Raw genomic sequence first — 10,924 nt, forward strand, 5'->3', positions numbered from 1 at the left:
CTCTTACTCAGCACCTCATTTGCAGACTGATGGATTGCATGTTAACGCCAATGGCCCGTGACAGGCTACACACAGACATTACCATCTTCTGTGCTTCATAAAAATGTGCATAAAGAGATGGCCCTTTGAAAGACAAGCAGTGAAGGCTTTGTGCCCACAAGGAACCTGGCCAGTCTGTCCATGCACGTAGAGATCTCCACGCTGAGGCGGGGCCCACGTGGCAAATAGAGTCATTATGCCACTACACTGTCCTAGGCAGCATTTAAACATCACGGCAGGTCATGCTAACTGCTGAAAGAAAACAAGCTGCTGAAGAGATAAAACTCAAGGATGCTGTGGTAAAATAATTGTGGCGGTGGGAGATCGTGACCTCCTACTCGAGGGGCAGGAGAGTTTTCCCTGCTCTGTAGCTGGTACAAGTGCGTGCCTCTGCAACAGCACCTCTGCTTTAACCCTTTCGTACCCTGAATGCAAATCTGCTCCTTGCTGCGTTAAGTCTCTGTCCTTGCCTGTGGTGCCTTTGCCGGCCAAGCCGCAGCTCCCAGCGGGTGTGGGGGTTTGTACAAACTCGCCCCAAGGCTTTGACCCTTCCCTGGGGTCCTTGACTCCCCCGCCTCGGGTCCTACATTAGTGCAAGTGTTTCGCGCTTCACCCCGGTTGCTCCACAGGAGGAGCCGCGACCTGAGGCTCGCTCTTGCAAAATACAGCAATCGTATGTTTAACACAAAAAATTCAACAAGAGCGTCTTTCTAGTTTAGGTCTCAGTTTTTCCCTATCCTTTTCTAGAGCCAAAATCCAAGTATCAGGTGGTGCTATCTTAGTCCCGCACTCCTCCTGCTACTCTGTATGGCTTCTCAAAGTGGAAAACGTATCTGCATATGTTACTTCATCCCATTTTCCCTGTCATCTTAAAACCAACATGAATTATAGCAAGGGGTTGCAATTTCCTGATCTTCTAAGATATATAAAGGCCACCATTGATGATAATATTTTTATTGAGACTCCCACCTGGCGGTCCTCCTATATTCTTCCAATGAGCCAAAATACAAACCAAAGGGCTCTTTTTTTACTATTTCCCCACTCTGTTCACTTTCCATTTCCACTTCATGCAAGTTACAGGTTTCAGGGCTGGCTTCGTAGCTGAGCTGCGTCTCAGTTGCACAAAACACTCACACAAAAGGGCCCGTTACACACTCGCTCGCTCTGCTCGCTCAGATAGATAGCAACAATACCATTTTATAATGGAAATGCCGAACTCAAACACTGTTATGCCATTCCAGAACGTCAAATAGAAACAAGAGGGCTCAAATAATGCACAGGACCAAATTTTACAACAGATGGCAAAGTGGTCAAAACACATTCTTGAAGAAAACCCAAACCCCCACCACTCCGGAGAAAACCTGTTACCCCTCGAGAGACCCCTTCCCGCTACCGCAGCGAGGAGAGCACCCAAATTCCCACCCCCAGCCTTTCCAGGGGCGAGCACCAGCGCTCTTTACCTCGCGCATTAACTGGTTAACTTGACCAAGTTTTAAACCAGCCTTGGGTTAGGGCTGTGCAAGGCACCAAGGCCTGGTCCTGCCATTTAGCAGCTTCAGCACTGTAAATCGCTTAGTTCAAAAACCATTGTCTTTAACACGGCCCTCCTTTGGTTTCATCATTGCATACCTGCAATAGTTTAGTATCTAACGTGATTGCACGTCCTTTCTTGTAGTTGTGTTACTAAGCCAGTCACACAAGTGACACAACATTGCATTAGGACAATCACAGGCACAACTGTAAAAATCGCCCCGGTTATTATAATGATCGGTTTCTTTAACCCCACTGATGGGTTAGGGAACCAAGATGTTAATTCCTCGATACCGATATGCACAGTTTCTCCAATCCAAAAAAGACTTGTGCAAATCCAAATGGAACTGGGACCTTCTCAGCTGCTGACCAACAGATGCTGGATTTTGGACTGGGTGAATGTCACCATGGAGAGAGGGGTTTCTCAGCTACCCGAGCCTTTGGCAGATGTCGGTGGGCTCCTCTCTGCTCAAGGCAGCATTCTTGTGAGAGCTGTAAACCTTTCCTCCCCCGTGCGGCACCCGTGGGGTGTACCCTTGTTTCTGCATTGCCAAGGGAGGAAGGGAAGCCCTTTCAGAAGGTGCGAGGTGTATGAAGCTAGCATGGTTTGATCAGCTGGATTCCAAGCATTCGTATTTATCCAGTGGTGTGGTGACTGTTGTCTAATAGACATGTCCTGGAGCTGCTGCTTCTAAGCTGATGGGCACAAAACCTGGTGCTCCGTGGTTCTGCTGTACTAGACCTTGTAAAGGCAAACACCAGCGTTCATGCTGGCTCCTATAGCCTCGTCGTAGTTCAGAGTGTTTTGGCAGCAGCTGTAAAGCGCTGTGAAAGAGAGAAGGGATGGATGGTTTGCACAAAGGCGTGTGGATGGGCAGATTTTCCATGGTTTCTGGCCAATAGTGCCATGCCTGCAGCTGCGCTGCCCCAGGATGCCAGCGGTGCAGCGAGAGCCGGGGGTGCATCAATCTCACCATCAGCTGGTGGCCCACTGCAGCAAGAGCAGAGATGCCCAGTCAGCAGGACGGGTGGTGCTGTGCAGCTGTTTTGCTTCCTAATGGCATCTCTTTCAGCTGAGTTTCTTCAAAGCCTGGGTGCGCTGGACGTGGGCAGAGTGGCCCAGCGCTGGCCACCCACGCTCCCTGCTTGGCTCCCTGCTTGGCAGAGTATGTTCAGATCTTTGCTGCATGGCTGGGCAGCTGCTCGCAGGGCAGGACTCCCTGACCCAGACCCCAGCACAGCCCCCCTGGTGTGCTGGGCATGTGGGAACAGCACAGGGACAGGAGATGGATGGGTGTCATTAGAGCGTGGTTTTCAATTGCAGAAGAGCCTGTCTACAGCCATAGACGCGCTCTCAGTTCTGGGAAGCTCCATTAGATGCATTCTTTGGCACGTTCACCTATTGCTGGAGCTTCCTTTGAAAAACACAAGTTGTGCTGTATTTTGGCAATATCATCCCCGTACCAGTAGTCACACAAAACCCACCAGGAACACTTGGCGTGATGTGCCCGCCTGCTAGTGGCTGGGCAGAAAGAGCCCTTCCTTCCCCCTAGGGATGATGTTACAAGTGCTGTTGGCATGAAGTACAGGGACCGAGCAGAGAGGACAGTGAAAGCCTGGTCTGGTGTTGATGTCCCCCGGCTGAAGGGGACGAGGTGCCACTCTCCCGCGCGGGTCTCCCTGTCAGTGCTGGCTGTACTTGGGGAAACAGCACCATCCCTTTGCAGCCATGTTTTAGGAGTGCCTTTGCAGCGAAGGCACCGTGGAGCCCACGGCTGGGTGTCCGTGAGCAGTCAGCAGGGCTGGGGATCCTGTCCGGGAGCCACAGGCTCGCTGTAGCATCCTCTGCTGTCCTGGGTCATGCTGCGTTAGCCCTTACCTGCAGGCACTGCCCCGCAGCCCAGAGGTAGCGCCCGACGTGTGCTCTGAGGTCAGGGTTATCAGTACGAGTTGCACAACGTGTGTGCGGGGGCCAGGGGAGGGCAGAAGCTGGAAGGGTCCCCAGCCAGGTCAGGTCAGGCAGCCCCAGACTGGGGGCTCCAGCTCAGACGTGGCTCTCCCTTCCCAAGGCAGGGTCTGCCCTTGTGCTCCCACGCATGCACATGAAGACTCCCACCCTGAGGTCCAATGCCTGGACAGGTCTCAGCCCCTGCCCCACGTTTCCCCAGAGCTGCCTTGGACAGGCAACAGCCCTTTGAGGTCCCACAGTGGTCTGGGGCCGCAGAGGTCCCGCGAAGGTGATTGCCCCACGGGAGCAAGGGGGAGAGAGCCACCCTGACCCCAGCTTTGCTTTGGCCACGAAAGCGGTTCCCCCCCCGGTCCATCCCCACCTCTGCAGAGAGCGCAACGGGGTGAGGGGCGGCGGGGATGGGGGTGCTTCCAAAGCCAGCTCAGCACCCAGGCGTCCCAGGTGCCAGAAGCGACCCCCCCATTCCAGGTGTACCACAGGCCTGTGAGGAGCGCAAAACATCTACTTTATTAAAGCTGCCGGCCAAAGAGCACAGCGGGTGGCGCTGGGGCATGCCCAGCACAGCGGGTGGCTGTGGGGCATGCAAAGGTCTGCTGGAGAAACTGCTACTTCTTGCCACGCTTCTTGCTTTTCATGAGGAGCAGCCCCTGCTTCTTGATGCCCTCCCGGGTGAGGACAAGGCCACAGGATTCGTCATCAGAATCCAAGGACTCTGGAGGAGAGAGTGGAGAGGAGTGGGCTGTGGAGGCTCCGTGTGCTCGTGTCCCTGGGCAGAGCCGGCACCTTTTGCAGGGCTGGTGGCATCCCAGAGAGCCCTCGTGCGGAGCCCTGAGGCACAGGCACTGCCGACTGGCTCTGCCAGCCCCGCATCCCAGGGGGACCTGCAGAGCCTGGGGCTGCCACCGCTGTGGCCCCTCTTCAACACTGCTGGGGCTTCCCAGAAAGGCCTGGAGCTGGGGGGTGGTGGGTACAGCTCCCGCTTTGTTCAAAACACAGTAGTGAGCTGCCAAAAGCTCGTGGTCTCCCCCAAGAACATCCAACAGGAGGAGGCCACAACCAGGTGATTTTGAAGCCAAGGCTCTCCCTCCTTGTCCCACAGCACCTGGGACAAGCAGCTCGTGGGTTGGGCTCTGCTGGGACAGTGGAAGACAGGCAAGGATGCCCAGGAATCCCCATGGGCAGGGGCTGGGACGGTTGCTGTGGCACGTGTCCTCGCTGTGCTCTCCTACCTTGGCTGCTGTCCGCATCCTCCAAGGAAACCCTCAGGTTCTGTGGATGGTCTCTGGTGGTTTTCTCTAGTACGTTACGGACCTTGGCAAAAATCTGTGGAAGACACTCCGGGTTACTTGCTGAAGGGGAGGTGGGTGTTCCAAGCCAAGGGCTGCCCCACCTCGAGGTCCCCGCGCGGGGCACACCCTGCAGTGCCCCGTGCCACCGGGGGCTGAGCTGCTCCATGGCTCTCCCCTGGCGCCACCTCCATCCTGCCAGCTGGGAGGACGCTTGGGATGGGCCGTATGGGAAAGCCCCGTGCGGGTGCCCAAAGGCCACAGCAGGGGTGGAGCCCCCGCGCACCTTGTTGTCCTTGTTGGGGCTGCGCCAGTCGTGGGGCAGGCTGGCCACCCGCTGCACCAGGTAGCGCAGCTTCTGCTCACAGTGCTGCAGCTTCTCCTCCACCGCCATGGCCTTGACAGGATCCTCCTGGAGTCAGAGAGAGAACCACCACCTTGGTGGGGAAAACGAGCCACGGGGGGGGGGGGGGCAGTGGCTGCACCAAGCGTCACCATGCCGTGCTGCTGCACCAGCGGGCAGTGGCCGGGGCCAAGCTCATGCCAGCGCCATGTGGGTACCTGGCCGGGCACGGTGATGCCCTGCAGGCGGACGAAAAGGCTGTCGATGTCGTCTTCACATTTGAGCAGATCATCCTTGCTCCTCATCATCTGGGCCCGCATGTCCTCCAGCCGAGCCTCTTGGCACTGCAGTTTCAGCCGCAGCTCCTCCTCCAGCACCCTGGAGCCAAGCACATTCACATCCATACAAGTGCACAGGGGGGGCAGGAACACCCTAGAGCTGTTGCAAAAGCTGCTCAGGTTGCCAATGCAGAGCAGAGGTGCTGCCTGCAACCCAGCTCCACGCTGCTGGTACCACTTCCCACGCCAGGCCAGAAGCGGGGGTCCTCCTGCCGCCACAGCGGGAGCTTTGGGTGCTCTGCCAGGCCCAGAGCTGGGGGAGCCCCCTGCTCAGAAAACCTGGCGGCACAGGAGGGGTGGGCGGCTGCAGTGGGACGTGGGAAGGGGTGCCCTGCTGTGTCGGGACGCCTGGCACACACGTGTCCCCCCCGCCAAGGCCCGTGGCCCGGTGGACACGACTGCACACCTGCTTGTGTTCGAGGGCCGGTGAAACTTCAGCTTAGCTAGGTTCAGCTCCAGCTCGTGCAGCCTCTCCGCCAGTGCCTGCTTCTTCTCCTCGCCCTCCTTGATGCACTGCTCCAGGTCCGCCGAGGACTTCTGCTGTTCCAGGAGCCTGCCGGGTATGTCCTGGCCGGGGGAGAGCGCGAGGACTCAGCCCCCGGTGCTCCTGCAGGGTACAGGACCCAGGCCGTGGCCTCGGGGAGCCGTGTGCACCGTGGACGGCTGCAAGCTCATGTCACGGAGAAGTGTGGTGCCATCCCTGCCCGCCCCAGAGGGCCTCTGGGGGTCTCCCGAGGCAGAGGAGGGCAGAGAAGCCCACAATGCAACAAGGCAAGCAGAGGGCTCTCAGCTCCCCGGGCCCTGAGCAGCCGTGGGTTTTACCAGAGGGGGGGTTCACGTTACCCAGGTCCTGGAGCACTGCAGCGCAGCCTTGGCCTGCTCCAACTTCTGCGTGACCCTGGCCTCGTGCTCCATCTGGGACCTGAGGGCCTCCAGACTGGTGCCTGGGGTGGGAGGGAAGCGTCAGGGAAGGATGCCTGCGGCTGTGCCCGCGTCCCACCCCCCTGCACCCCGCCAGGCACTCACCCACGAGCTGGTCCTGTGAGGCCGGGGTCGGGGACTCCACGGTGAGCTCGTGCCTCTCCTGCTGCAAGGATGTGCAGTGTCACCCCCCCCGCTGCTGACACCCGGGGGGAGCTGGCCCTGCAGGCCCCCGACCCGTGTGGGGCCCGGCACCGATGCCTGCCGTCTGCCCACAGCCTGGCCTGTGCCAGGACCCCCAGCTCACCGCTCTCAGGTGCCTTTGGTACACATCCTCCCGCCACCCTGTGTCTACAGAGACCTCCTGGGTGGCCCGGGAGCGGTACATGCGCGCTCTCTCCGCAAGGATCCGGCTGCGCGTCCTGTTTGCGTCCTTCTGGAGCGTGTCAGAGAAGGGAGAAGTGGCTGTCAGAGCTGGAACGGACCTTTGGCAGCCAGCTGAACTTGTGGGATGGCCAGGGTCAGCAATGACCAGCCCCCCCGCCAAGTAGACAGGCTGGGAAGGATAGTGGGCAAGGAGGGCTGGCGGGTGGAGCGTGCTGCCTTCGCCGTAGCTGGGGCTTCGGGCAGGCTGTCCCCAGCCCCAGGGCAGCCCGGCCCAAGAGCGACACCCGGGAGGAGCTATGGAGCTATCGGGGCGCTGTGGGCAAGCCCAGCTCCGGCTCTTTTGCTCTTGGTTGAAGGCACACTCAGCAGCTCCGGGGCACATGGTGCCGTCGGTGGGCTCTGGAGGGTGGAAAAGGGCCCCGAGGTGCCCCTGGCCATCTCACCTTGGCTCTGTCAGCGGCTTTGCAGGCCTCCAAGGCCATGAGATCCATGTCCTGGAGCTCCCTACCATACAGCTCGGCCATCTTGCACAGGACGTCCACGTGCGGAGGCAGGTGGGCCAGCTCCTGGGACACAGGGAGCCACAGCACGTCACCCCAGTGAGCCCCAGGGGTCCCCCGTGCTGTGACAGCAGATGGAGGGGAGCAGGAGGACCTCTTTGATCTGGGAGGGGGGCGTCCCACCAGCGTTGCCCCTGGGGCACCTCCTTGTCTCTGCTGGGGGAGCAGGTGGCACGATGGCACGGTGGGGAGGAGCTCACCTTCCTCAGGACATCCCGCACCGCCAGGTACAGGGCGGTCACCTTCTGTCCAGTGTGGACTTTGAGGAGCACCTTCTCAATGTTTTTCTCCAGCTGGCGAATGGCCTGGGGCAGAGGTGGGGGGGTACAGGGGGTGACCCCGCATGCCGAGCCCAGAGGCCAGCCGGGGGGTGCAGGGGCTGGATTAGAGCCCTCTGCAGGTGCTGCCAGCCCAGGAGGGGGTCCCAGGTACCTGCGCCTGTGCCTGCTGCCGCTTGTCAGGCATCGCAGCATCCTGCAGCTGCTGCAGCCGCCTCTGCAGCTCCTCCCGCACTTGTCTCCGCTGCCTCACCTGGTGCAGCAGCATGTTGCAGGTGTTCACCCGTTCATAGATGTCGGCCTGGAGCTTCTCCTGGGCCACCTGGATGGGCATGCGAGCATTCAGCAGGCTGGAGGCAGAGCTTGCTGGGCGCCCGCGGCACAAGGGGGTCCTGCCTGCAAAACCGCCCCCAGGGTGGAGCTGGGGACACCGGCCTTAGGGGCGCTGCCTAACTGAGACCCAGGGCTGGGCGTCAATCGAATCCGTCAGTGCCCCAGCTGCGGGGGTGCCGGAGAGCAGCAGCAGCAGCAGCACCACCCCCCCCACCCGCCCGCCGCTGGCCCTGCAAGAGGCCCCCGGGCAAAGGCAGCTCTGCGGGGCCAGGGTCTCTGTCACCGCAGCGGGGCTTATAACCGGGTTGTAACCTCAGGACGGGCAGTGAAGGGCAGGGCAGGGCAGGGCCAGCATCTCTCTCTCAGGGATGCGGCTGGAGCTGCAGGAACCCGGGCAGCCCTGGGCACACACAGGCTGGGACAGCCGGGAGCACTGCCGGGACAACAGATCTGCTCAGGGAGCTCAAGGAGGATCTGCACGGGTGGGTCCCGCAGTGGAAAGGGACCCGTGGGACCACACACAAACACCCCCCGTTGCACCACACCAGCCCTGGGGGGCTGTCCTTGTGCCGGCACCAGGTCACTCTACCGCCCACCCTGTCCTTCTGAGCCTTCCCACAGCCCCAGCCCCCTGCAAGCAGCCCGGGCGCGCTGGGCCCTGTCTTGTTGGCCAAAGCGGCCCCCAAGGACTTCAGCGCTCTGCAGGTCTCAGAGACGGTGTGTCTGTTGTGCTGCGGGCACGAGAGGGGCAGAGAGAACAATCACCACCAGCCTGGGGCCAGTCCCAGCCTAGTGCTGCCCTGTGGAGCCCGCTCCCGACAGGGCCAGCGCCAGGCAGGGGCAGAGCAGGAGGGACCCGACGGTACCTGCTGGCTATGGCCCCGGGCACGGACGTCCTCCTGCACAGCCTCACGCAGGCGGTGCAGCCGCTCTCCGGTCCCACTGCGCTTTTCCTCACGCGGCTGCACGCAAAACTTCCTGCCTTGCTCTGGGGGACACAAAGGCGCTGTTGGTACCATGCAGGACAACGCGGGGACCGAGAGCCACCCGCCCGCCCCAGGCTGTCCACAACACGGGGACCGAGAGCCACCCGCCTGCCCCAGGCCGTCCACAACACGGGGACCGAGAGCCACCCGCCCGCCCCAGGCCGTCCACAACGCGGGGACCAAGAGCCACCCGCCCGCCCCAGGCCGTCCACAACGCGGGGACCGAGAGCCACCCGCCCGCCCCAGGCCGTCCACAACGCGGGGACCGAGAGCCACCCGCCCGCCCCAGGCCGTCCACAATGCGGGGACCGAGAGCCACCCGCCCGCCCCAGGCCGTCCACAACGCGGGGACCGAGAGCCACCCGCCCGCCCCAGGCCGTCCCCACAAGAAGCCCAAGGGGCAGCACCCTGCAAGGCGACGGCGGCACACAGCTCCTGGGCGCGCTGGCTGAGGTTTGCCTTGCGGCCCCGCATGGTGCCGCTGCTCCTGCCTCGGCCCTCCAGCCTGGCTGCGCACGTGGCAGCCGTCGTGGCTCTACTGCCCGGTGGAGACGTTGCCGGGCTGTTAGGACTGTTGGCAGGCTGTGACACGGGCTGTGACATCACAGAGCTGAGCTCACTCCCTGCACTGGCGGAACTGTCACGGTGGCACCTCCCAGTGCCGCATGGCACACACCTCCTGCTCGGCCAGCGCCTCCTGCTCAGCCATCGCCACCCACGGCCCCCTCCTCTCCGCTTCTGCGGGCCACAGGCGAATGAATAACCAGTTACTGAGGCAGCCCAAGGCAGGGCGGGCAGCGCGGTCCCAGCACCGTGGCTGCAGCAGTTGCAGCCCGCCCAGCTGGGGGACCCCTCCAAGCCCCACCAGACACGGGGCCAGGACACTTGCAGGGAAAACACGTGGGCACATGGACCCCAACAGCCCCCCGCGCTCTCTGGCAGCTGCCGGCTGGTTTCGCATGGCACCAGGAGCCCGTTCCTGCCTCGCCACGTGCCTTCGGCAACACGGAACAGCTACGCAGGGAGTTCTGCTCCCGTGGCACCGGGCAAGAACAGACCAGCGGCTGAGACTGGGCTTTGGTCTTGTCCTTCCCGCGCGTTCTGGCTCAGCTACGGACACGGCGAGGAATGCAAGCATGTACATTTATTCGTTGAGAAATAAAACCAAGCTCCCTCTACCAGAGAGGAGGATAACCCTCAATCTTTGATTTGCAGAAAAAGACTCCTTATAGAGGGAAACTGCCTTCCTAGCACCAAGCTTGTAAATCAGCTCTGATGAAGTTTCTGTAACTCGAGATCTTTAATGTGCAGCCGTCCTATGGTGCTCTAGCTGCTGAACATAGGAAACAAAGAAATTAGAGGATTCTGAAATCCAGTGTTACCGACACAGGATCATCCCAGGCTCTTACTCAGCACCTCATTTGCAGACTGATGGATTGCATGTTAACGCCAATGGCCCGTGACAGGCTACACACAGACATTACCATCTTCTGTGCTTCATAAAAATGTGCATAAAGAGATGGCCCTTTGAAAGACAAGCAGTGAAGGCTTTGTGCCCACAAGGAACCTGGCCAGTCTGTCCATGCACGTAGAGATCTCCACGCTGAGGCGGGGCCCACGTGGCAAATAGAGTCATTATGCCACTACACTGTCCTAGGCAGCATTTAAACATCACGGCAGGTCATGCTAACTGCTGAAAGAAAACAAGCTGCTGAAGAGATAAAACTCAAGGATGCTGTGGTAAAATAATTGTGGCGGTGGGAGATCGTGACCTCCTACTCGAGGGGCAGGAGAGTTTTCCCTGCTCTGTAGCTGGTACAAGTGCGTGCCTCTGCAACAGCACCTCTGCTTTAACCCTTTCGTACCCTGAATGCAAATCTGCTCCTTGCTGCGTTAAGTCTCTGTCCTTGCCTGTGGTGCCTTTGCCGGCCAAGCCGCAGCTCCCAGCGGGTGT

General features: G+C 60.4%; 1 protein-coding gene across 5 annotated transcripts; it reads right to left on the reverse strand.

The window, feature by feature from the left end:
• Nucleotides 1-1,626: 1,626 nt before the first annotated feature.
• On the reverse strand, nt 1,627-8,891 carry LOC308064268 (coiled-coil domain-containing protein 183-like). Of its 5 annotated transcripts, XM_080388460.1 has the most exons (11): nt 7,806-8,891; nt 7,574-7,678; nt 7,257-7,379; nt 6,734-6,862; nt 6,532-6,592; nt 6,349-6,449; nt 5,912-6,072; nt 5,386-5,545; nt 5,111-5,236; nt 4,768-4,861; nt 1,627-4,250 (listed from the first exon to the last, which is right to left on the reverse strand). In XM_080388460.1, exons 1-11 carry the CDS (start codon nt 7,983-7,985, stop codon nt 4,144-4,146), a joined length of 1,347 nt encoding a protein of 448 aa, XP_080244586.1. In that variant the 5' UTR covers nt 7,986-8,891; the 3' UTR covers nt 1,627-4,143. The 5 variants fall into 5 exon arrangements, with proteins under 5 accessions (XP_080244586.1, XP_080244585.1, XP_080244584.1 ...); XM_080388459.1 differs by having other exon boundaries at nt 1,627-4,861; XM_080388458.1 differs by having other exon boundaries at nt 4,768-5,236.
• Between the last annotated feature and the right edge of the window lie 2,033 nt (nt 8,892-10,924).

Source organism: Falco punctatus (assembly GCF_963210335.1).
Source record: "Falco punctatus genome assembly, chromosome: 1".
Taxonomy (NCBI): Eukaryota; Metazoa; Chordata; class Aves; order Falconiformes; family Falconidae; genus Falco; species Falco punctatus.